The sequence below is a fragment of the Pseudorca crassidens genome, chromosome 16 (assembly GCF_039906515.1).
Source record: "Pseudorca crassidens isolate mPseCra1 chromosome 16, mPseCra1.hap1, whole genome shotgun sequence".
Lineage (NCBI taxonomy): Eukaryota > Metazoa > Chordata > Mammalia > Artiodactyla > Delphinidae > Pseudorca > Pseudorca crassidens.
Window position 1 is genome coordinate 46,698,619 of NC_090311.1, and position 27,419 is coordinate 46,726,037.

Sequence of the window (27,419 nt, forward strand, 5' to 3'; positions counted from 1 at the left end):
TACAAATAACTCAATTTCATTTTTTTTATGGCTGAGTAATATTCCATTGTATATATGTGCCACATCTTCTTTATCCATTCATCTGTCAATGGACACTTAGGTTGCTTCCATGTCCTGGCTGTTGCAATAGAGATACAAAAATTCTTAACAAAATATTAGCAAATAGAACCTAGCAATGCATAAAAAGAATGACATACAATGACCAAGTGGGTTTATTCCAGGAACACAAAGCTTGTAAATACCCAAAAAGCAATCGAGATAATCTACCATGTTAGTAGGTTAAAGAAGAAAATGACATGATTGTATCAATTGATGCAGAATAGCATCTGACAAAATTCCACACTCATTCATAATAAAACTCTCAGAAAACCAGGAATAGAGGGGAACTACCTTAACATAATAAAGATCATCGACAAAACCCCACAGCTAACATTATATTTAATGTGAAACAATAAATGCTTTCTCTCTAAGACTGTAAACAAAGCAAAGATGTCTGCTTTTACCGCTCTCATTCAACAAATCGCTGAAGTTCTTAGATTTTACACCAAAAGCATAAAAGAAAACAAATGAATTGGATCTCATCAGCATTAAAAACTTTTGTTCCACAAAAACCCACATAAAAATGATGTAATAGGGCTTCCCTGGTGGCGCAGTGGTTGGGAGTCCGCCTGCCGATGCAGGGGACGCGGGTTCGTGCCCCGGTCCGGGAGGATCCCACATGCTGTGGAGCGGCTGGGCCCGTGAGCCATGGCCGCTGAGCCTGTGCGTCCAGAGCCTGCGCTCCGCAACGGGAGAGGCCACAACAGTGAGAGGCCCGCATACCGCAAAAAAAAAAAAATTTAAAAATGATGTAATAATAAGCTACAATCTAGGAGAAAGTATTTGCAAGTCACATCAATCAAAGGACTAGTATGAAGAACTCTTAAAACTCAAGAGCAAAAAAAAAAAATCCCATTAGAATATGCACAAAAGACATGAATAGACATAAAGAGGACATGCAGATCACATGAAGCACATGAGCACGATGTTCTACACCATTAACCATTAATAAAATGAAAATAAAAACCACAATGAGAAATCACTACACACCTATCTGAATGGGTAAAATTAAGAGGTGACAACACCAAATGCTGGTGATGATACAGAGCAACTTGACCACTTACACATTGCTGGTGGAATGTATGGTGCAGCGACTCCAGAAAACAGGTCAGTAGATTTTTTTTTTATATCTAGGCAACTACCATAGTATCCAGCAGTTGCAACCTCTGGGATTTATCACAGTGAAATGAAAACTTATACTCACACAACCACCTGCATGTGAATGTTTATAGAAGCTTTATTCATAATAGACAAGAACAACCCAGATGACCTTCAATAGGTGAATGATTAAAGAAACTATGAAACATCCATACCATGGAGTACCGCTCAGCAATAAAAAAGAATGAACTGGGCTTCCCAGGTGGTGCAGAGGTTGGGAGTCTGCCTGCTGATGCAGGGGACGTGGGTTCGTGCCCCGGTCCGGGAAGACCCCACGTGCCGCAGAGCGGCTGGGCCCGTGAGCCTGTGCGTCTGGAGCCTGTGCTCCGCAACGGGAGAGGCCACAGTGGTGAGAGGCCCGCGTACCGCACAAAAAAAAAAAAGAATGAACTGTTGATACATGCAACAACCTGGATGAATCTGAACAGAATTATGCTGAGTAAGAAAAGACAATCCCAAAAGGGCAATATGAGAACTTCTTGTAGTGATGGAAATGTTCCTTGTTGTGATACTGTATTACAGTTTTGCAGGATGATACCATTGTGGGAAACTGGATAAAGGGTACATGGGATCTCTCTGTATTATTTCTTGCCATTGCATGTGAATCTACAATTTCCAAAATAATCATTATATGTAGTCCTCACCACTAGGAACTCATAGGAGAAAAAAAATCTTCACTTAAGAATGTCAATGATGGGGCTCCCCTGGTGGTGCAGTGGTTAAGAATCCACCTGCCAATGCAAGGAACATGGGTTTGATCCCTGGTCTGGGAAGCTCCCACATGCCGTGGAGCAAGTAAGCCCATGTGCCACAACTGGTGAGCCTGTGCTCTAGAGCCCGCGAGTAACAGCTACTGAACCCGCGTGCTGCAACTACTGAAGCCTGTGCACCTACAGCCCGGGCTCCACAACAGGAGAGGCCACTGCAATGAGAAGCCCGTACACCACAATGAAGAGTAGCCTCTGTGGTCACTGCAACTAGAGAGAGTACGCGTGCAGCAATGAAGATGCAACGCAGCCAAAAATAAATAAATAAAATAAATAAATTTATTTTAAAAATAAATAAAATGGAAAAGTAAAAGGGTCCTGCTACATAGAAGTAAAACTTTGAAAAAAAAAAAGAATGTCATTGATGAAACAGTACAAATGATTAATTTTATGAAATCTCAATCTTTGAATACAGTCGTTTTTAATAGTCTGTGTGATAAATGGGAAATCTGCGTAAAGCACTTCTGAACACCAAAAACCATGATGGTCATTTCAAGGAAAAGCACTCATATAATTGTTAGAGTTGTGAGCTGAACTAGTTGCTTTTGATCACTTTAATTTGAAAGAATGACTGACAGACAAAACTAGTTATGAAGACTTGGATATGTGGCAGATCTTTTCTTGAAAATGAACAAAGTGAACCTGTCATATCAAATAAAACCACTAACAGTATTTTCTGCCTATGATGAAATTTGGGCTTTCAAATTTCGAATATCAGAATGTTGAAAAGCTTGTACCTGCCTCTGTGAGCCTGACAGTTTCTCAGTAGATAAATATTTTTCTGATAAAATTGGTGGTACATGAATATGATTTTTCCATATTGCATAATGAAACATGTCAACATTTGGGAGATCTCGTAACTCAGGGAACCAATATTCTCATTGTATGTTACTTGCATGCTCCAATGCATGTTACAAATCATGTATGGGTTACAATATCCATTCAAAGTACAAGATAATCAATACATTTTACTGTAACAGAGTACAAAAATTTCACTGATAAAAGTTTCAAGTAACCTTTCAGAAACTATTACTTGTTGAATTTTGGTGTAGTATCAAAGAAGAATATCTATAATTTTCTGAAAATTCTATTAAAATACTCCTTTCTTTTCTAACTACATATCTGTGAAAGACCAGATTTTCTTCATGTATTTCAACCAAAAAATAAATTTAAAAGTATTACAACTGATTGAATAAAGAAGCAGATATGAGAATCCAGCTGTCTTCTAAGCCAGATAGATACTAAAGAATTTGCAAAATATAAAACCGTACTACTCTTTTCAAAATTTTTTGTTTTGAAAAATCTATTTATTAAAAATGCTATTTATGGTTATATATAATGGATTTATTACTGCTATCTTAAAATGAATTAATAAATGCCTTATTTTTAAAATTCTGTTTTAATTTCTAACATGATAAATATCAATAGATACAATCGATATAAACAACAGCTCTTTGAAGTCTCAATAATTTTTAAGAGGGTAAACAGGTCTTGAGACCAAAAAGTCTGAGAACTCTATGAAAATGTTGGTCAACTGCTATGAAAGTGAATGAACTCCTACTTCATGAAAAGACATGGATAAATTTCACACAGTTTGGAATGAAATAAGCCAGAAAGAAGAGCATATGATATGTTATTTCACACACATAAAAGTAAAAAGTGGAAAACTGATGTATGATATTAGCTGCCAGGAAACTGGCTACTTTGGGGGTGCTAGAGACTAGAATCGGGCATGGAGTGGGGGGTGCTTCTGGGGAGCCGTGAATGTTGTATTTTTTAATCTGGGTAGTGGTCACATGTTCACGCCATTAAAATTCTTAAATTTGTATATTTATGACTGGAACACTTTTATTCTATGTGTGCTAATACTTCAATAAAATAAAAGAGTATTTACCAGCAAAGACTCAAAACTATGGAAACAATATAATTTTTAAAACCCCAGTTACTGTTTTGGAGTAGTGGGAATAGGGTGATTTCTTTCTTTCTTCTTCTTTTTTTTGTTTACAAAATTTCCTTAATATTGCTGTTACACGTTTATACAAGTAACATTCATTATGAGCAGTGCAAGTGACATAAAATGCTGACAAATTTGACTAATTTTACATCTAATTTTACATCTAAGGCCAAAGCCCAGTCTTTTTTCTGATATGATGCTTTGGAGATGTGCGGCAGGAGAAGAGAACTCGTGAGGGAACCTGGACACAAAGCAGCCCCTGTCAAACAACGAATGTGCTATCTCACTGAAGAACAGGCCTGGTGTGGATCATCCCAGGGGGTTAAGTGGGGGAGTTTCAAGCAGGGACACTCCGGCAAGATATATGAAAAGATATTCAAACTTTCATGCTGTTCTGAGCGCTGCTAAATCAGAGTGTTTCACGTAGAATCAAAGTCCAGACAGCTTGGTTCCTGGCCCTTACCAGCCACATTCCATGGGCAAATAACTTAATATTTCCAATTTGATTTATCATCTATAAAATGAAGGTAACAGTACCTCCTCGGTCTAGTCCAAAGAGATATTATAGAGATAAGATGAGACAGTAAAATGAAACTTCATAAAAGGGTCACCCAGAGACTATCTGGGTGTAAGTCATGGGTAAGATCAGTTGGAAAATTTGACCTAGATGGTCTCTTCTGAATTAACAGTTATAGAAAATGCTATATGATTTCAGTTATATATCATATTTACTCTTCAAATAAATACCCTAACGACAATAGCTGCAGCCCAGTGTTGTTTACACCCTTGCTCAGATATTCCATGTCTACCCTCAAATTTTCTCTCTGTTGTTAAGTTCAACCAATAGCCATTGTCCACCTACCATTTTCCAGGCCCTGCAGTACAAAGACGAGCCCCATATCTGCTTTTGTGGAGTGCAGTGGAAGAGCATATAATTATGTGTCGACATGGCCAATGTTGAGACAGAGCTATGTTTGGGACATGGTGACACAGGTCACAGTCAGCACAAAGAAGAGGACACCATGGTGTTCAGTGAAGGCTCCCTGGTTGAGATGCTGCTTTAGCTGAATCTCAAATGAGAGGTTTTAAATAGAAGCCTGATGTGGTCCCATTAGCATTTTTGCTAACTCGCTCTGGTAGCAATTTGAAGGATGGATTTAATGAAGACAAGACTAAAAGTAGGGAGTTCCCTTAGGACACTATCATGACAGCGCAAGTGAGGGCTCACAGGGTGGAATGGGTGAAGTAGAGGAGTCAAATTCAAGAACAACATGGAAAATAAAATTGGGATAAACTGGTGACTGTATGAGAGGGTAAGAATTACTCTAAAACTTCTAGTTTGCCTAATGGAACAAATTAAATTAGATAAACTAAGAAAAATTAATAGATATCACAAAAACAAGAGAAAGAGCAAGTTTAAGCGATATGAGGACATGTTGAATTTGAAGCGTCAGTGGTACAGCTGGACATCCCTAGAAGAAAGCTCAAGTGAGAGTTCCAAGTTCTATATAGATCTGTGAGCCACCAGCAATCAAATGATAAATAAACAGTGAGAGATGATAAGATGCCTCATGGAGAATACGTGCAGAGACGAGCCTGATGAGCCAAGGTCGGAAACCGGAGAACACTAGCAAAGTTTAGGATAGGAGAAGAAAGGTTAGAAAAGTTTAAGGAAAATCAGAAAGAGAGATGTCACGGAGACCCAGGGCTGTCTAACCACGGTGGCTGCATCAGAGAAGTCCTGTGCGATGAAGCTTGAAAACGCCTTGGATTTGCCTACAGAAACTGGTCTTCGGTAATTTCTCCAAGTTATTTCAGAGGAATGATTAGACGGCAGCGAGTCAACCAGAAATTTGGAGATAAGGATATGGAGACGATGAATACTGCCGACTCATTCAAGAAACCTGAATCGGAAGAAGAGAAAAAAAGAGGTGGGAGTAGGGCCATGCAATATAAGAGGAAGGATACAACCCAAGTGTATTGCTAGGCTGTGGGGAGCTTGGCAGCAGATGGGAGAAGGTTGAAAAGCAAAGGGAAGAGGAAGGTGGCACAGGTTCCACGGGATGAGAGAAGAGAGGATGGAATCAGCAGCCCATGGAGAGGCTGACCTGAGCCATGAGGAAGGGCTCATGCTTGGAAGCTGGATGGAAGGACCTGAGGATGGGTGCAGATGTGGATGAGTGTGTGAGCAGAACACTACTGAGTGAGGTGCTTCACACTTGATGGCTTCCAGTTCCAGGGTAGAGTAAAGGGGAAGATGGCTCTGCTTCCCCTGAGCGCTGAGCAGGGGTGAAGGCTTGGAATAGTGGATTAGGAGGATGGGAGAGGGACCTGACCAGGGACCTAACCTGATGAGTTATATAAAAGTGCTGATAGCCCAAATATTTGTTATCCCTTAGTCCGTTCTCTCAACATTACATCCAGTTAACTAATTTGCACATAGCACTTTACAGCTGACAAAGGAGTTTCCATATGCATTATCACATTTAATATTTAGCCACCTGACAAACCTGTATTATTATCATCCTCATTTTACGGAAGAGGAAGCTGAGGACAAGTGAGATGAGTGACTCCAACAATACGGGAGTTGGCAGTGCTGGAAGATGACTTCTTGGATTCTGCCATCACGTGAGTGTCTCCCACGTGGTTTCCACCCTGTGTGTTGCCACAGTGCTAAGCAAACATTACTTTGCAATTGCTTTTGAGACCTTTCATGCCCTGAAAAGTTGTCACACTCTGGATGTGGAGACAGGAGGAGGGCGGTTCAAGGGCAGAGGCCCATCTGCCTGGGCAGCAGTGAATATGGCACATCGATGGGAGACAAATTCAGAGCAAAGCTCTGCATTGCTCATTGGAGCAAAATAGCCTTTGCTTAGCAACTGCCTGTGTGTTAAAGAGTTTGAGAACCTCTAAAGTAGGACCAAGGGCCTCAGAAGGCCGTTTGGAGATTTGAGAGGGAAAGCAGATCTGGTTTAAAGAGCCTCTGCCTTGCTGTCCCAGTGCCTCCTTAGGGAAGGGTTTGGCTACAGAACACAGATCAGATCTTGGAATGGGGAACAAGGCACAGCCTACCTGGAGGGTCACCTTTAAGTGAGCTGACCTCAGCTTGATGGTGCCCAGCTTTGCCAGGGGCACCCCTGGGGCCGGCCAGCTGCTGGTGACCCTCCCGCCCAAGCTCTCCCACAGGAAGCGCCTGCTGTCACTGATGACAGTCATTACATTGTTGGTTTAAAGCATCGTTAGTCCTGTAATTACAGCTGTATGGCCTAGCCAGAAAGGAGAAAGACCCATATCTAAACACAGCCTCTCAGATCCTGCTTGGAAACTTAGTACCAACGTTACAGTTGTAGGTCCTGGACTCTCCAGCCAAGCACGGCATGTGTCGGGTCTGGAACTAAACTCAGTAGTAAGAAATGCCACTGTATCTACCATGTGCTGACACATGCATGGCATTTTAATCTTTCTTCTCACAATTTTCACTGCTAGTCACTTACACTAAGGAAATCATAAGATATATGCACGAATATTCACTGGACAGTATTTTCCACCATCTTATTTATAGCAGCATAAAATGAAACAATGTAAATATCAACACGTGGAGGGATGGTTCATCCTTACTGTAGAGCATTATGCAGTCACCACAAGTTATGCTCACAAAGGGCCACCACTAGCCCATACAGCACCTTTGTGTCCCCTTTGGGCAGATGCCATCCTGGACCTGCTTGGATAACTTGAATAGTGGGACAAAGGCTGGATTTCGGCTTCTTTTTGCCATGCTGGCCAGATGCCCTCGTGCGTAACCTGCACAACTGTTCACGGCAGTCCTGGTGTCAAAGAAGTTTTGATGATATGGAACCAGGTTTTTGATGTACTGAGATTTTTTTTAAAGGAGGTTAGAAAAAAATATGCTAACAATAACAACAATTAAATGTGTATCGATTTTGCATGGAAAAGAAAAACTGAAAAAAAATATAGGGCTTTGGTCGTTAGTGCTGTTTGCCAAATATTTCCAGTTCTCTCCTCCTGTAGCTACATGGCATGATTCACCCTTCCTGCCACCTTTGAGCCATAGGTGAGGCCAGGGAGAGGTGCGCCGAAACTTTAAGGGCTCATGCTCTGTTTGCTAAGCTCTTTTTTAATTGCCATGGCAGTGCTCAAAGTTCTAGACAACGGCAACTCCATGAGCTGGTATCACTGGGCGAGGTTAAGGCACAGAAGACTCCCAACCAACTCACAATGCACGTGTAGCACAGGTGAGAAAGAAACCTTTGCTATTTTAGGGCAATTCGTTTTGGGGGTGTTTGTTACTGTAACATAACTTTTCCTGAATAATACACACACCAAAAATGTCAGGAAGGGTTATAGTGAAACTGCATTAAAATACATAAAATTCATTTGGATTCGTATTTGTGATCTGTGAGAAAAGATCAACAGAGCTAAGTGAAAGCAAGTGTGAGATCAATGAAATATTATGAGCAAAAAGCTCAAACGATTTGAGCAACAAGATAAATAACAGGCTTAATGGATTATAGCCCAAATTATAAAATAAATACACTGCTCACCTCTCCTCCACCAGTGCAGGCTGAGAGGATGAGGGATCGGATTAACAGTGTCGTGTAGTTGGCTGGCAGTGAGCAACCGAGGAAACCATGTCTGTGTGAGCCCTTTGTCATGATCATGTAACTGGTAATTATCAAGAATTCTCTTTCCCAGCACGCCTCCTCAGGGCCCCAGGGCAGAGTGCAAAGCCTGCAGAGGTAGTGCTCCACATTACAGCGGCTGGGTTCCCCGCCTGAAGCCCCCCTAGAATAAGCTCCTCAAGGACGACGTCCATCCCTGTTCCCAAGTGTCTGGCAAATGGAGACAACAATAGACGAAAGTTTGAGAGACTGAAATGAAGCTCATAGATTTTGGCACTCCTCTGAGCTAAATTCTCTGCAGCTGGTCACTTCCTGCCCAGAGTAAAACACTGGTGATGGTCAGATATAGGGCCAGGTGATAAGATTTCTGGGTCTGCAAAGAACAAAGGTCAGGAGCTGGGCAGTTCTGGCCTTCACTTCCACTGCCATGTTTAAACCCGTCTGAAATTCAATGTTTTCCTGGTTGTGAAACATTCAATAAACAGATCACATATGCAATTTTTCTATTATGCCTTCTCTACATAAGGTTGATATATCTGCCTTCAAATATAAGTTCTTACTGGAGACCTGGCTTTAGTTAAAGGGTAGAAGCAGTTAATGAGAAAACAATGAAATGCTTTCCCTGTTTGTTGGTAAATCTTGTATAATACCTACACGTGCACCCGTAAAAGGTTAGCAGTTCCTTATGAAGGTAAACAGGAACTAAGGGACAGAACGGCCTGGGTCTGCATCAAGCCACAGTCAAGGTGTCTTTGGAAGATATCTATTTGGACGACTCAGGCCAGGAAATGCTCTTTTCTCCAAGTGCCCAGATAATTGCACTTTTCTCTACGGTGGAGACATAGCCCCTGGATTCTTAATAAATGTCAAGCAATACCAGAGTAATAATCATATTTCCAGCAATAATGACAAACAACTGGTGCTTGGAGTGGGTGAAGAGGGACCAGATCACCACAGCGCAATTCATCTCTTGTTAAATTCACTCACATATTAATTTCTAAGATGAACAGTGGTTTCTAATTTGTCTTTTTTGAACTGTGCTGTTTTTATTAAATTCAATTGTCATGAGACTGACTACTTTTAAAAAAAGACACTCCCGTGTAGCAAAGGACAAAAGCTTTGGAACTGCAGGTACCAGGCCTCCTCAAAGAAGCCAGCTTCCCTCCTCTTTTTCTCCTTCTTGGGCATCAGAGCCTCTGTGAGACTCAGACAGATGGGAAGCATCACCACACTGACCTTTCCTGAACTCAGCCACGTCTCCTCAAGTTTCCGTTATCATCTTCCTTAGAGGTGAGGCTCATGGAGACACAGACCTCCTTGGGCAGGAGCAGAAGGTTAGGAATTACCTACGAGAAGGGGTCTGGATGAGAGATGAATGTGAGGCTCTACCTTGGAGGACTGCAACGCATGGAAACATTTTCCCCTGAACACATTTTGAGACTTGAGGTTGCTGTTACTGACTGACTCGTGTTCCCCGCAAATTCACATGTTGAAGCCCCAGCTCCTAGTACCTCAGAGTATGACTGTATTTTAGAGATAGGGCCTTTAAAAAGGTAATTAAACAAGGCTGTTAGAGTGTGCACTAGTCGAATCTAGTCAGTGTTCTCCTGGGAAGAGGAAAAGATCCTAGGGATGCTCTCGTGGAGAAGACGGCCATTTACAAGCCACAGAGAAACCAGTCCTGCAGAAACCTTGATCTCAGATTTCCAGCCTCCAGAACTGTGAGAAAATAAATATCTGTTGGTGAAGCCCCTAGCCTGTGGTATTTTGCTAAGGCAACGCTGGTAAACTAATTCAGCCTCCTTGACTCCAAATGATGTCTAGCACTAAGAAAGCCTGGACACTGAAACTGGCATTTCAAGTAGAGATAACAAATGGGGGCTGGAGCTTATGGGGAGGGTTCCTTCCTTAGGCTGTAAGGAGAGAGACTAGGCCACTTTGGCCAGGAGCAGCATGTCGCTGTCCACAACTAGAGCAGAACCCTTGGCTTGAGCTCTCAAGACGTCACTGGGTGCTATCTGGGTCCACACTGGGATTTTCCGGAGGGCAACCGTGACCACATCCCTGTGCTCCGGGATGCTGCACACACCTGCTCACCTCGGCTCCCTTGGGAGTCACACTGGGACTTGTCAGTAGGTGCCCACTGTTGGGCTGAATGTGACTCACAGGTAACATAATCAACACCAGCCCTTCCCTCTCCCTTAGGCTTGTCCCGCATAGATATGGCCACTGTGAATTAAAAATAGTTAACTGTAGCCACAGGCGCCATGGCCAGGCAGGAAAGGGCTTTCAGAAGGGACAGTGTTTTTAAAGTACAGGAGAAGCAGTTGGTCTGATGGGAGGGGGAGGCTCTTCCAAGCAGATGGGACCACATTTGCCCAAGGGTAGAGATGGGAGAAGACAGGGTACATTACGATAAAATATGGAAGCGGGCCCATTTGGAGCAAACACTGTGCAAGATTGTCACAGGAGAGAAACTTAGAAAAACAGTGAGAGTCAGGCTCCCTGCACTGTGGTCGTGGGTCTGAGTCCTCTTCTGGACAGTGCAGGAACAAATAATGGTTTTTAATCAGGGACATGACATGATCAGATCTGATCTTTAAAAACTCACAATGGGGGTGGCTTGAAGGGGTGATGAGGCAGAGTAAGCTGCTGGGAGGGACCATCTGCTTTGTTCTCCCTATGTCCCTGCTCTCAAGCGCTCCTACTCCCTGGCAGAAGCATAATTGATGGGTGAGGAATAAACATATGAACTATCTTACCTACCACTCCACAATGGCAGCCAGAAAGCTCACGCGTGGTGTAGATGTTTGACTGTAAGTCCTTATGGACTGCATATTTATGATCTTAATTCCCCAGGAATTGACTTTCTTCTTTTAATTTTATTTTTCTTGATCTCATTTCTTTATTTTATTGCATGCATCTCATCTGGATATCATAAATCCTCTTGGGATTGAGTCAGACTATAAATAAATACATGGGATTAACATAAACTGGATATAATACTCCAGTAATACCAAGGCAGCAGCTGACCCACAAGGCTGTCCCTTTATACCTGGAGGGGCCCCTCCCTCACCACCAATCTTCCTTCACATCCTTCCTGCTCCTTCTCCTCCTCCTCCTCCTCCTCCTCCAAGTCTCAGCTCAAGCTCAGCTTGTTAACATTTCAATTATTCCACCTACCTAGAAGGTGGGGGTCGCAGGTCAGGGACTTGTGCCTTTTTCTGTCAGTATCCCCTGGCCTTAAGGCAAGGGCCTGGGATATGGTAGGAAGTCAATGCGCGTGCACGGAATGTCCAGAGCAGAACTGGGTGTTCAGTAGATGAGAGGGGGGTGGGGGTCGAGATACGTATGCAGATGGAGTCACAGACATAGATGTATTTTCTGATGCCCTAGGCAGTGGTCCCCAACCTTTTTGGCACCAGGGACCGGTTTTGTGGAAGACAGTTTTTCCACGGACCAGGGGTGGTGGGGGATGGTTCAGGCTGTAATGCGAACGATGGGGAGCTGCCCACCACTCACCTCCTGCCGTGCAGCCCGCAGGCCTGGGGGTTGGGGACCCCTGCCCTAGAGAACTGGAATGGCTCTTGACAACTGACCCCTGCTGCTCTCCCCCTGGACCACTCCGTGTTTGATCTCTGTGCTCCAATTATAAGGATATTCCTCTGTTCTCAAATATACGAACTCCCTCCCACCGTTGATCCCTGGCCCTAGCCGAGTCCTTTTCGGGAGTTTTCATTCCCCAGGTGCCCAATGGCTACTCTTCCCTCTCAGCTTTATTACCACTTCCAACCTATGGCAATCACAAGTCAGTCTCCAGCATATCATCTACTGCCTTCAGATTACGTCACAGTAGCTAATATTTTCTCATCTATTCCCTTTTGCTTACAGTCTATTTCCCTGAACTGAGAGCAGATGCCTCATCTGTCCCCCAACCCATACAGCAGATCCCAGGCATAGAAGTCCATGAGTCAGGAACCATTTACAAGAAACTGAGTTATTTGTAGTGAAGTGGATGGACCTAGAGACTTTCATACAGAGTGAAGTAAGTCAGAAAGAGAAAAACAAATACCGTATGCTAACACATATATATGGAATCTAAAAAAAAAAAAAAAATGGTCAGAAGAACCTAGGGGCAAGACGGGAATAAAGATGCAGACCTACTAGAGAATGGACTTGAGGATACGGAGAGGGGGAAGAGTAAGCTGGGACCAAGTGAGAGAGTGGCATGGACATATACACACTACCAAACGTAAAATAGATAGCTAGTGGGAAGCGGCCGCATAGCACAGGGAGATCAGCTTGGTGCTTTATGACCACCTAGAGGGGTGGGATAGGGAGTGTGGGAGGGAGTGAGATGCAAGAGGGAAGAGATATGGGGACATATGTATATGTATAACTGATTCACTTTGTTATAAAGCAGAAACTAACACACCATTGTAAAGCAATTAAACTCCAATAAAGATGTTTAAAAAAAAAAAAAAGAATTGATCGGACACTCAAGGCTCAGCTACTCCTTCTATCACTCCTAATTGTACTAGTAGATACACTAGCACCCAAGGACCCATGAGCGGCCTCCCAGGCCCCCAGGCCTGGACTGCCACACTCTCTTTGGCTGTCTTCACTCCTTCCTCCAGGTTCAGGCCCTCCTCCCTTCTGTGCCAGGCCTAGAGCCAAGTTTGCACCAACCCCCATTGACAACAGTGGAGAGAAGAAAATTTCAGAACTTCCTGTTCTGAGACTTTGAAAGACTTTTTTTTTGTTTTCGTTTTTGTTTTTTTTGCTGTACGCGGGCCTCTCACTGTTGTGGCCTCTCCCGTTGCGGAGCACAGGCTCCGGACGCGCAGGCTCAGCGGCTATGGCTCACGGGCCCAGCCGCTCCGCGGCATGTGGGATCTTCCCGGATTGGGGCACGAACCCGTGTCCCCTGCATCGGCAGGCGGACTCTCAACCACTGTGCCACCAGGGAAGCCCTGAAAGACTTTTTTAATTAACCAAAATGGTTTCTCATAATAGATGGGTCCCAGGACGAGAACACGACTGTAACTTACACTGCAGGCGCCTCACGGCCGATCTGGGAGTGAGGACCTAGTGGTTGTGAATGGCAGCAGTGCCTTGGGAGGGCCCCAGACTGATTCTCCACTCCAGGACCATGTGCCGTTTTATCATTTATATAGTTTGGGACATTTCTGTCTTGTGAACTCTAAAAAGCGTTTTTGCATCGATGGATACGTTTAAGTTTTAAACATTCAAATTTAGAGAAATAAACAATCAAAAAACGTGTTTTCCCTAGCCATAAGTCACAATTTTTAAAAACTGAAAGCCTTTCCCGGAATGATAATACCGTACCCAACCACGACATCAGTTTTTGGAATGCGGGTATACCTCACATTAGGAAATCTAATCTATAAAAACCTGAACCTCAAAATAGATACCTGGATATAATAGGCCTTCAAAGTAAAGGACTGTATTCAGTTTTCAAAAGGATTCAACCCAGGATTTCTTTAGGTTGCCAAGTTCCTAAATTAATTTCAAATCTGTTTTAATTTACAAAATATTGACCTATATACTTTTTTTTTTCAGAAACCCAGCTACTGTAATTCTTCTTAGATACAATATAATCTAGCCAGGGAGATAAATAACCAGACTACAAGGATTCTTTAAATATAAGGTCATGTGCTACTCGTCTCTATATTCTTAGGACTGCTATATCTTCAATGAATTCATATGTTGTTGAATTGCACATGATGAAGTATTTATGTACCTCAAAACACTGTGGGTTGAGCTGAAGACTTGGACCTGGAGTTACTTTGAAATATTCCTCAGTGACAGCCATCATATATGGCATATAAACACAGCCTGATTTTGTAATAAAATAAAATCCTATAGAAGAGAAAGGAAAGAAAATCAGTAAATAACTAGCAGAAGGAGGTGAAAAGATCTAGTTTAACTTTTCTAACCTTTTCAGACTGGATGTTTCTGTCTTTGGAGAAGAAACTGAACATTCAGCCCTAACAACTTTTCAAAAGATGATTTAGATTCAATGTGCCTTTCAATGGGCAGTAGTCGTGACCTTATGTTGAGAATATTCCACTGACTTGTGGAACTTCCACAACCCCAGTGCCTGCTCTCCTGGAGAGGTTTCAAGCTATCATCTTGCTTCCAAAAACAAAACAACTTTAACCCTACTTCTTGTGAGGCTGAATGGCCAAAAGTGCACTCAGAGAGGTGGCTTTGGGCTGCTCCAAGGTGGCCGAGCGGCACCTGTGCTTTTGTGGAGCACTGTGATGGAGCCATCCCTTAGTGTCAGTTATGGCGACCAGCAGGAGGCAGGGCCATGAGCCAGCCATGGGATGAACTGAGTTACTGTCAGTATTAAACATGCGTTTATTGTGTAGACTTTGCATCCTTAATAAGTCATGATAGTGTAGACCACGTTAATTTTTAAGAGTAAAGAGTTGACATATATAAAATGGAATATTACTTAGCCATAAAAAAGAATGAAGTAATGCCATCTGCAGCAACATATAGAGATTGTCATACTGAGTGAAGGAAGTCAGACAGAGAAAGACAAATATCATATGATATCGCTTATATGTGGAATCTAAAAAAAATGGTACAAATGAACCTATTTACAAAACAGAAATAGAGTCACAGATGTAGAAAACAAACTTATAGTTACCAAGGGAGAAAGGGGGGGAGGGATAAACTGTGAGATTGGGATTGACATATACACACTACTATACATAAAATAAATAATCAACAGGACCTACTGTAGAGAACCGGGAACTCTACTCAATACTCTACAATGATCCATATGAGAACAGAATCTAAAAAGAGTGGATATATGTATATGTATAACTGAATCACTCTGCTGTACACCTGAAACTAACACAACATTGTAAATCAACTATACTCCAATAAAAACTTTTTTAAAAAAGAGTAAACAGTTGAGACGAAAATTCTGGTAGAGAAATTCTATGTGCTACTTGAGGTAGGTGCTTGCTGCACATTACGAGAGGGTCGCTGTTATGCAATTTTAGCAGAAGGATCCCCTGGTCAGGTCAGGGTCTCTGCTAGCCTAGCCACGTCCTTTGCATGAACTGGAAAAAGGAGTCCCCTCTGGACAGATGGTGCCCTTCTCCCAGATCAATGCAGACCACACCAGAGCTCACAGCTTGCCAGCAGAGCTTGGACAAAAGTCAGGGTCCACCTTAAACTGCGCTTCTCTATGCAGAGCCCTGGTCCCGTGCAGGTGAGTTTTTCGGAGTGGTGCCACTGCTCACCACAGTCCAGCTGGCCTCAATCCACCACCAGTCGTTGTGCAATGATGTCTGCCCCCACCCACCCCAGGACACAAGCCTCTCCTCTGCTTGGACTACAGGGATGTCTGCACCCACAGTGATGAGTAGCTAGTGGTTCTGCAGACTCTACTCATGCCCAAGCCCTGACATTGATCCTCTCAAGAGGACAAGAGACAGTCTCTCTTAGGCCACTGTATCTCTCTGCATTTATCTGAAATCTTGTCCCCACATAACTTAGGTGCCTGGATCCGGCACCAGCTAAATCCATCCCTGAAAAATATCATCCAAGAAGTGACTGAAGAGGTTCAATATCACGAGCAGAACTTTTTCCTCCTCACTGAACAGCTGACATCAGCTAGATGCTCAAATGGCCCAGCGTCTTCAAGGGAGAAGATGGCAGAGGTGGCATCACAAGCATTGAGACCCTGCAGTAAACTGTAAGCTTTAGTAAAGGATGGGCATTCCAGGGTTCCATTAGGATTGTTTGAAGAAGGAAAGCTTTGGGGCTTTGGGCATGGTGGCTTCTGTCTTGGGAGCCTCTTTTCCAGAAAATGTCTAGAGACTGTGATGTTTCAGGAAGGGTTCTAACCCGATGAAGTTACCGTATCTAGAACTACAACACGCCCATTCCAGTTACAATCATTCATCAGAAACCAGGGGGCTGCCCTAAGACAGCAGAAACATGTGAATTTGCAACCAAGGACGGCTGGACCACAAGTCTGATCTGGGCAGCTTCCATCTTTCCTGTGTGTGTAGGGACACCTGCCCTGAGCGAGTCACTGATGATACTCCCTGAGCCTAACCTGATGGAAAGAATACACTGAAAGGTTTGACCTCAAATGCCTTTAAAGGGCAAGCTCAGCTAGAGAATTTAAGTTACAGAGTTTTCAGAAAAAAAAATTGGTTGTGATATTGTTAAACACAAAGGACACAAACACACATGCTAAATAAAATGATCAAATAAGCACAAAGCACAATGGCAAATGTATCAACTGAAAGCTCTGTCATACGGCACCATAACCTCGCAATGATTCAAACACTGAACAAGTGACAACTTTAATATATACCATTAATAGCAAAATGTCTGCTTTACTGAAGAAAAAAAAAAAAAACTATCTTGCTCTAAGCAGTTCTGAAATGAATATTTGATTCAAAACTTCCCCTGTGCATATAATCGCATGCTAATTTACATTTTAATTACTTCCTAAGAAATCAAAAGCATTTGTTGACAGTAGAACATAATGTCAGCTTCACAGTGCGCTGTTGGTGGATGCTTAATGAACTTAATTAGACAATTAGTGATGTTAATTATCCTTCTATTATGAAGATAAAGCTGTCTCACTAATGATGCACTTGGTAAAGAAACATCATTAAAGGTATCAGTGTTTGCTTTGTTCATTTACTTCTATTTTTCAAACTCCTGTAACAAGGACTTGTGATAGCCTAGTAACGTTTAAGACTCTTAAAATGGAAAAAGAAAAGCCACTGTTTCCATCAGCCCGATACTGTCCTTCCCCCTCATTCTGGATACTAATATTGTGTTGGTGACGGGGTTGCTGTTTCAAATCCCCTGCTGTAGGGACCTCCAGTCCATAGTCAGTTGTGGTATGGAGTTTCTGGTTCAAACCATGTCCTTCCTTTGGGCTCTAATATAAATTGTTTTAAGAACGGGATGTGTGGGTGTGTGTGTAAAGAAGAGAGATAATGAGAGGGAGTGTCCTGGTTGAGTGCCCAGAGCACTGGAAGAAAACCTAAGGGGCTCCATTCTGCATATGGTGTTGGAACACAGCTGCCTGCATGACCAAGGGCTATGACACATAATATACACACCTTACTTTCAGCTGAAGTGAAGAAGGAAACTTCAGAGGTTTAAGAAATAAGATACTGGACTTCACCGTTTTTCTCTTTCTTGCATTCGAATACTACCACAACCAGAGCGTAATGGAAGTCCCTTCTGGAAGTAATCCTAGTCCAGACACACCATGAAGAGCTCTAAGGCCAGGCTGGGGAGAGTGGCATTATTTTTAGGGTCAGTAATCTCGGGGAAAGCATGAAGAGAAAGTGTCATTGGCAGCCTCGCCCACCACAATTAAGAAAACCAAGATTCCATTTAGTAGAAGATCTCAGTAACAATGCTCACGTCAGTAGTGGGATTTATACGTTACAAAGTCTTTTTTGAAAATTATACTCTCATTCGTTTCTGAATGGTTTTATTCCTCTAACAGAGAGTCCCATTTAATTACTGGCTCACAAGATGTTTACCCGCACAGAGCACTACTGGGTTTTCCAACAACTCAGCATTGCGATTTCTCATAAAGTCCGTGTTTGCAGGTTTTCTGAATCACTCCTCTCTTCTCCACGGTTTCCAATGGTTTGTCCCTCCAGCCCCACTCCTCCCTTGATTTGCTGACACAAGCTGTCTTTCTGCCCTCCTGCCCTACAGTGAGGACGTATTATCAAGACCTCACCAATCTCTGGGTCCTCTCACCCCTTCAATTTTAGAAGTTCTCGTGCATTTTCATTTTCCCCTGGCTACCTGCTTCCAAACATCTCTCTTAAAGGCACATTCATCTCCTGGGAAAGTCTTTTTTTTTCCTTGCCCAACATCATGTTGAATTTACAACAAGTTTAAGTAAAAATAGTCCCCGTGATGACCTTCTAAATTTCAGATTTTTAAAATTTCCTACACTTTCTTAAAGATTTTTGATTATAACTCTTTCACAGTAGAACATCTCTGGGAATTCTAACTTCCGTTTTCATAGTTGCTTTTTGACTTCCTTGGCTGGTCCCCTCAACTCCAGCACTTACTTCCCCTTCATTTCAAAACCCATTCTTTTCTATTTTCAAAAAACTCTTCTTAGCCCTGGGGTGCTCCTGACTCATGAGCCTTTTGCCCAGGTGAGTGAAATCTGAGGCTTCCACCTCAAGGGCTGTTCACCCCTGGACACAGAGGTGCCAAAACACTACACTGGAAAGCATTGTGTCCCATCAGACCTCAACCTCCTTCCTGAAACAGGGGAGTGGGATTCTCGGGGACTCACTGCACCTTCAGCCTCAGCAAGACCGAACTCTCTCGGCAGCAGGAGACCGATGCAAACACGCCGCAAAGCAAGACCAAGAGCAGCGTGATCACTCCCACAGTGACTGCTCAAGCCTTCCAATGCTGCATGCTTGCTTCCCCTGCAATTTCTATTTGGGTTCCATGACTTCTTTAAAGAGAAAATAAGTATACAGGAACATTTACACATGAAATGATATGATGTCTGGGATGCTGCTTCATAATTATTCTGTGCAGAGGGAGAAAGCGGGTAGGGATAGAGAAGAGACAAGATTGGCCAAGAACTGAAATTTGTGGAAGTGATGGATAGATACATGGGGATTCATTTTTTATTTTCCCTACTTCTATATCTGTTTGAAAATTTCCACAATGATTTTTCAAAGGGATAATGGGTGAAGTTCTCAGAGTAGATGGTCCAAAATGTCCTTTTCCTCGCCAGGGACCTGAGCCAAGGCTGCTTTTAGTATAGCCGTCACCCCATGGCTGGTCTCAGCCAGCATCTCATCCTCCACCGGGGGCAGTGCTGCTCCGTGGCTGCGGGTGAGTGATAGTGGGCCTGGGCACTGCTGGTTTTGCAGGAGGCTCTTGTGCGTCTGGGTGGGTGGAGGCCTCGCCCACAGGGCAGCCCTTAGAGGACCTCATGGGGCCTTGGAGGAAATGCTTAGTGCTTTCGTATTCTTGCCAGGGCAGACATAAAATTCTTGCAGAAACCTGTCTTTGGTATTTTAGCAACTGCAGTGTGCGACCCTCTGGCTTTGGGTGCCTTCTCATCCCCTTCTGTTAATTCTCACCTGGCCCTGGCTTCCCTACGTGGGCCATGTCAACATTCTAATATATGGCTTTGAAGACAGCAACTGGAAGCCTGCTCAGTTATCTCCAAAGGCCATGGAAACGTGGCAGACACAGAACCCGGCCCTGCTCCACCGGCTCTTGCTCCTCTCTAAACCCGCTAAGTTTGCTCAGGTGAGGCACACATGGCCCCTGCATGAACAGCTGTCCACACAGAAGGAAGGTGGGGTGAAACCTAGCTCATACTTTGCAGAACAAGACCTGGGTCAGGTGGCTGTGTGCCCCCCGCCCCAGAGGGGGTCCCACCTCCTTACAGGGTAGAGGTGGCCCTGTACTCTCAGCATCCACCCTCTGGTCCCCATTCTCTGCAGAGCCCCACAGAACCATCTGAATCACACACCTCCCACACCTCCTAAACCTGGGCACACTCTCTTCTCGTGGCCTGATTTAAGAGCCCCGGAGCTAGGGCCTCTGTCTTTGGTGGCCCTCTTTTTTTTTTGTTCACACCAGCCTTGATTAAACAATTTCTCTTGTGTATTCTTTGGTTTCCACTGCTCCAACCACTGCCTTGCCTCCATTATCTCCCACCTGAATGATGCTACAGCCCCCAGCTTGTCCACTCCCCCAAGAGTCCTAAACTCCAATCTAACCTGTACAAACAGAAATGTGCCATTCCCCTGCTTAACCCCCAACCTATGGGCCCCAGTGCCGTCCTCACCTGCCTCCATGCCCATCCTGCCACCTGCAGCCGCTTTGCCCATCCCCCTGCCCACAGGTCTCACAACCCCTTCCCACCGGACCTCTAGCTCCTGTGTCCCATGTGCCCATTTTCTGTTTGCTGTTTAAAAAAAAACAGAGGATGACACACTTTATGTTCTGGAATAATTTTGGATCCACAGAAAAATAATAAAGATAGTACACAGAACTCCTGATCCTGTCAGCCCTCACCTGGTTCCCCATAACGTTAACATCACACGTTGCCAAGGTGTGTCTGCTAAAACTAGGAAACAAACACTGGTTGCTGATGTTTTTTCAACTTGTTTTTAAACAGAAAGTTTGAAGCTGAGCAGATGAGCAAAGCCGCTGCTACTGCTGTGAAGAGGGACGGCTGGCAAGAGTGTGTGCTCTGGATCCCTCCAAGCTGAAGGGGGCATGATGAAGTGGCTTCCTGGACACCCTGAGTTGTCCTCTGGTAACCTCAAGGGAGCCCAAGGTCCCAACCTCCGTCCCACAGGCTGACAGCCACAGCCTTTACCCTGGTAGAGACGATGACTTCAAGCTTTGATGCCAGAAGGGACTGTGATGGGAGTCAGGGGGAGAAAAGGAAGAAATAACATCTATATATCAGCCTTGCCTCAAAGTTCAGCTCACCTGCCAAGAAGGAAACATTTTCTACTGAAAATGAAGATAGGTAAAAGGCATGAGGAATCGTACATCGTGTGTCTCACTCCAGGGAACAATTTATCAGTGCTACAGAGCTGTCAGCCACTGACATGATAAGGAATAACACCAAATGAATAATGTTTCCTCTAAAACCAACTCCTTTAATTACAAGCCCCTTCTTTCCAGAAGAGAGACAGAAGATGCAGAAACACCAATTTCATGCACTTGTGCCTGAATAATGCCTCCGTGCTGCTTTTTCCAGATGGCGACCTTCTGACTGGAGGGACTAATGATGTGGGCATATTTAGGGAAAAACCAATAACAGAGTCTTTAACCTTCAACAACAAAAAGCGTGTTATACAAAATGTTCCTTGGGATACATTAGAAAATATCAATTACATTGCTCACCGAGGTGTAATCAGCTGTAATAATCAAAATTAATTTTTAAAAATAATTAAACAGACCCCAGGGCAAATAGTTGATGCTCTTATCCTATGACATCACAGTGTACATATGTACCTGAGAAGTTGTGCCTTCTGTGAGCAACAAAGGCATCTCGCGGGGATGAGTGATGGATGCGGGCTCTGAAGGCTAGTGAGTTTCATCCCACAGAAAGGGGGGGAGGGGGCTCCGTGCAGCTCCCTACACATTCTTTAAGAACCTCCTATGTACCAGGCACTGTGCCCAGCCCAGACTGAGTTACTGGTAGGAGATGCTGCTCAGCAAAGACGCAGATAATTTTTTTTTAATTAAAGCATAGTCCACTTTGTTTCAAAAATAATTTATCTTTTAAAATTCCACAAGACAGTATAAGCTGTAGAAAAGATACATAAACCAGGCTGGAGGTAAAATGGGGCTCAATGAGGAAGGAAGAGGCCAGGGAGAGATATGTGTGGGTGTGTACACGTGTTTTGCAGAAATTTATCCCACTGGGCATGTGCAGTTACACCACTTGGGCCACGCTTATCTCTCTGGCTTCCAAGTGCCCAAATGAAAGAGGAAAACATAATGGTGTCAGAAGTTCTGCTGTTTGAGTCGCTGTGGAAAAGCACAGTCCTTCCTGGTGTTAACAGCTGAGGGAGACATCCCCCAAGGCTGTCCTCTCCCCGCTGCAGTCCAACCACACTGGCCTTTGCTGCCCTATAACCCCCAGCGCACTCCTGACTCTGTGCCTTTGCCCGGTGGTCCTCCCTGCCTGATCACTTTTTCCTGGAGAGTCACGAGGCTCCTGTCCTTCCTTCTCTGCTTTCACACCTCCCTGCCAGAGAGGGCTTCTGCCACCTCCATCTAAGTGGCCCAGAACCTCTCTCATCACCCTCTCCCACTTATCCTGCTCCACTTTTCCTTACTGCAATTAGCACCTCAACATTTACAAATGTATTTATCTTTTTATTGTCTATCTTCACCTCCTAGAATGCAGTCTCCATGAAAGCAGAAAATATGTCAGTTTTTCCCTCTTCTGTAACCTCAGTACTCACAGCAGGGTACAGAATAAGCACTTTAAAATTTGTTGAATGAATGAATAAATGGGTGGATGGATGAGACCTCAACTGATGTAGAAGACAACATCTTCAGCAGCTCGCCTTCACCAAAGACAGGCAACTTCAAGTATTCCTTCTTCCAGATCTCTCAACATGAGCCAAGGGCAAACTGTTATAAGCCATTTGTAAACCTACATGGCCCCAAACATTGCTGTTTACTCAAGCTTCTTTCAGATGGGCTGTTTCTCAACAAATCTCCCCAGGACTCGGAGGCACTGAACTGTGCCAGTGACAGTGACCTGGCAGGGGGTGGGGGGTGCCACTGGCAAGACACAGCATCAACAGCCACAGGGGTTCCCATAAAATGCATGGCCATGCCCAGCGTCTCAGCTGTCCCTTCCACAGCTGCCCAGCCAGACTGACCTGACCTCCTGGGGACAATGCTAACCTGGTCAAGGAGTAGATGCTCCAGGGAAGAGGCGCTGGACCCCTCCTGCCACAAATGGCGTTGGTCAGGAGCAAGTGCTTGGGCACAAGTGGGGATGCTCCTGCTTCCAGTGCTGGGTGCAACTGTACCAAGTGTGAGATGGTCTTGTCTTGCCCTTGGCAGAGAGAGCTATATTGGAATTTTGTAAAGCACTTGCACTTTCCAAGTGCTTCCACATAGTCTAGCGTAAACAGAGTACATTCCCAGCTGTAAACTCAGGAACTGAGGCTTCCAGAGGCTTTGGAGTTGCCTAAGGGTGTGCTCAGAAGTGCAGAGACTATGAATGAAGACCCTGTCTCCACTCTGCCACTTCCTGGCTTCAAAGACCTTGACTTTTTCTTTCAGATTCTATTTCACATCTATAAAATGGGACTAATAATAGCTGTGTGATGTCGCTGGCCCGAGATCTCAGTTATTCACTCAGTCAGCCAGTAACTCTGTGGACAAATTCAATGAGTAGTGTCTTCCCCAAGCCGGTGCACTGAAGACACAGCCTGCTCTCAGCTCTGAACACCAGGGGGCCGGCCAGCCTAGTCAGTTTCATTTCCTGTCTTTCATTCTATCTTCAGGTTCTTTCTCCATTTGTCCTAAAGCCTGTTGCTCCTGAACCCTGGAAAGAAGAAAGCTCCCTTCTCCTGGCAGTCTGGGCACGTACAGGCAGCCCTTCACTCCTCTCTTCTCCCAGTATCCTCCCTTCTCCCCATCAGACACTGACCACAGTGGACAACAGACCTATGGTGACAGCAGGGCCCAGATTCTGAGCACATGGGATTTGGAGTTAACCTCAATCTCCGAAGTTACATGGGCAGAGTTCGAATTGTGTAATGTGTCTGTCAACCAGCTACCCCGCTCCCTGGGGAATCCCTTCCCACAGTTTCCCACAGTTATTTGTCCCATTGTGCAAGTCAGGAAATAAAGACTCAGGGGTGTTAAGTGAATCACAAACCAAGGTCTCTTGGGCCTAAGGCCATGCCTATTGAATGACCACCTTCTGCCTCTGAAAGTAAGTCGGTGACCCTATCATTAGACTATATGCAAGACTGTATTTTCCAAGGAGAGCCTCAGCAATATTTCCAGTACTATGGGCTCTTGAAGAACCTTGTCACTTCCCTACCAGGACGTAGCGTCTACTGCCCTCCCCCTGAACCTGGGCAGAACTCTGTGCCTTTCTAGACCAGAAAGGACTGCAGCGGAGGTGATGCTGCATGGTTTCCAAAGCTGGGTCATGCAAGGCAATGTGGCCTCCACCTCTCTCTCCTTCTCTCTCTCTCTCTCTCTCCATTTTTCTCTCTCTCCTTCTCCCTCCCTATGGAAATTTATCCCTTAAAACCCAGCCACCAGGTTGTAAGGAAGCTCAAGACACATGGAAAAGCCACGTGTAGATGTTCCCGCCAACATCCCCAGCTAAGGTCTCAGACTAGAGCCAGCAGCAACCCCCAGGCGTGTGAGTAAGTGAGCTTTCCAATGATCCCAGCCGAGGCCCCACACATCAGGGAACAGAGACACCCCGACCCCGGCTGTGCTCCAGATTCCTCACCACGGCATCCACAATCACGAAAACATCATTGTCAGTGTCACCGACTTTTAGGATGGTTTGATATGCAGCTTTAGAGACATGGACTAGAAAACCCTAACAGCTCAACCCCACATGGCCAAGAGGATCCACCACCACGTCTCCCAACAACGGCACCAACACTTCTGTCCCCCTTTGTTGTGCCCACACACCCAGCTCCTGCTGAGCTGTGGGTTACGGCTGAGTACACCTGACTCAGAAAGAGAATGGGAACAAGGGTTGGTTTGGGTTTTAATGACAAAAGGAACAGCTGCTCTTGGCACTCAGGTGGAGCCTATATTCGCTTCTGGTTAAAGCTAACCTAAGACCTGACTCCCACAGATGTAGCCTCAACTGGGAAGCCACATGCATTACCCCTAAATGCTCAGAAGAACATGGAGTTAGATCACATCCAGTGACAACAGAGAGAGAGGACATGATCCATGGGGGTTTGAAGCGAATGCCTGATGTTCTCTAAGGAAAAGGGGTCTGGGCTCACCTCTGCTTTGCACTCAGGGTTCTTGGTCTGCCGCCCGGGCATCAGCCTCATGGCTGAGGACAAGCTTCCACTCCACGAAGGGACTTTGCTGTGGTGTCCGACACTTGAGCGACTGGCCAGTGACTTCTTTTCAGATGCTGGCGACAGAGAGGCAAAGACCGTCAGAGGTGAAGTTAAGAAGGAAACAAACACACACTATTTCTACAGCTGGCTTGGCTTTCAAAGGGCAAGCCGGGGGCCACAAGCCCAGTGTGTCTGCCTCCAGTAAGGAAAACAGCCCAGGCTACAGGTTTGAATTACTGTGAACTTCGTGATGCTGAAAGACTTAAAACAATATATGAGCCGTAACTTGAGAGTGATGACCTCTTTAAAAAGAAACTTAACCATTATTCCTACAGCTGCATTGGCTAACAGAGTAAAAATGCTGAGTCACTGGTAGAATGCAAGGGAGGTTAACATCTTTGGGATGAAGAGTTTTACTTGGAACATGAAGAACCTGAGGCTCCAGGTCACTGCATGACTTGGCGCAAGGTTTCAAACCTGGCAGGTGAATATCAGGGCAGGACCTAGCACCCTGAGTTCCAGAGCCCAGGCCAGAGCTCTGACATGGTGGCCCTTCCCTCTGAGAGATGACTAGCATCTGCTGCTTGGTTGGCACCTCTGGCCTTCCTTTCACCAAGATGCAAAGCAGCGTTCATTCTTTGTGAGCAAAGATTCATGAGGCTTCAGCGATATAAATCCCACCCACCAGAGGGATGAGACAGAAGGTCTGGTGTAAAAGGCTTTGGGCCCTGAGTGAAACCCTGGGGGAGCCTGGTTCTATGAGACTCAGAAGTTCCACTCCCTGAAGCCAAGTGGACAGAGACCTAGGTAATGCTGCCAGGCCTTGAGCATCGTCTCTTCCCAGAGTGGGGTGACCTCCTCAATCTTCACTTCACTCTCTCCAGGTTTCACAGAAAGATCAATCTTGAAGTTATCCTCCAGCTCCTGCCGTCTCTGTGCCACGAGCTGCTGCCAGAGAGCCTGCACAGTCTTTTGGATGTTGTGCTGGACTAATGGAGAGAGTACATCACACAATCAGGACAGCCTCAGTGCTTCTCCCAGAGACAGCCAGGAGATGGCGTATCATGGTTGCTTTTATGTGCATCATTCTTGAACATCACCCCAGCTTTGCAAGCTCCAGCCAGACAGCAGTCAGTATGTAGAGATGCAGGACTGATAACGATGCTACCAACATCCTTGTGAGCTGGCCTCTCCCCGACCTCTACCACCAAATCCTGCCTGCTTCACATGTACAGAGCTGGGAAACATGATTGATGGGCTCAGTGAGCCTCTTTCTCCCACCCCAACTCTGTTAGATACCAAACAGAGAGATACGTTGTGCAAGCTCTAGGTAACAAAACAGTTCTCCCCAAAACAGCTCCTTCCAACCTTGACTTTTATGTTGGCCCCTCAGGGGAACAGACACTGAACCCAAGACTGTGCCCAGGGGCCCAGGAACCAAGCCAGTCCTCTCTCCTCGCACTGAATCATGCTTCCAACTACCTACCCACCTCAATGCCCTGGATTTGCAGAGACAGACGAATTTACCAAGCCAGTTCTACCTGCTATACCCCATAAACATAATCCCCTGAATTGTGCCTAACTTCCCTCTGATCTTGGGTCACTGGGTCTGCCCTTTGGTACCAGCCTCTACAGTTTGTTTTTCTCACTCTAGGGGGATGGACATTGCTCAGTCCACTCTACTAGTTAAATCCCCAAACGCAAATGTTCACGTTGTAATTAACACTGCAAGACAGTAAACTCTAAACACACAAGATTTTTGAGCACTGGCTTTGGGCACCTATCTGACCAGAAAATAAGGATCCTTGTGCCTACCACCTGGCATCACAAGCTATCACAAGATTAAGTGGCACAGTTGGCAAACTAAAGTGGTGGAAGGTCTGCTGAGGCTTCCTGCATCAAGAGGGAGAAATCTCTCAGACACATGGATCTGGTCGCCTTTTCTTTTTTTCCGCAAACCGCCATCCTTTTAACTTGCTTTGACATTATCGAATCCAAGAATAAACTCCATTAAGCCAGAAATCTCATAAAGTAACGAGCTTCTTTACGCCATTCCCATTTTCTAGAGAAGAAAGCTGAGACACAGATAGGTAATGGCTTGAACTGAGTGATATGGCCACCAGTTTCCACATCTAGCGGTCCAAAGGAAAAGTCAAGAGACCAGCTGAGAAGTGAAATCAACGTA

General features: G+C 44.7%; 1 protein-coding gene across 2 annotated transcripts in view; it reads right to left on the minus strand.

Annotated features, from left to right (window-relative positions):
• The window catches only part of WDFY4 (WDFY family member 4), a 280,347-nt gene that overhangs the window by 112,639 nt on the left and 140,289 nt on the right, over positions 1-27,419 (minus strand). For both annotated transcript variants that reach the window (XM_067710249.1, XM_067710248.1), the window contains 2 exons: positions 26,038-26,223; positions 25,172-25,308 (listed from right to left, as the gene is read on the minus strand). In XM_067710249.1, coding sequence (XP_067566350.1) covers positions 25,172-25,308; positions 26,038-26,223 — 323 coding nt within the window. The remainder of the gene's footprint in view (positions 1-25,171; positions 25,309-26,037; positions 26,224-27,419) is intronic.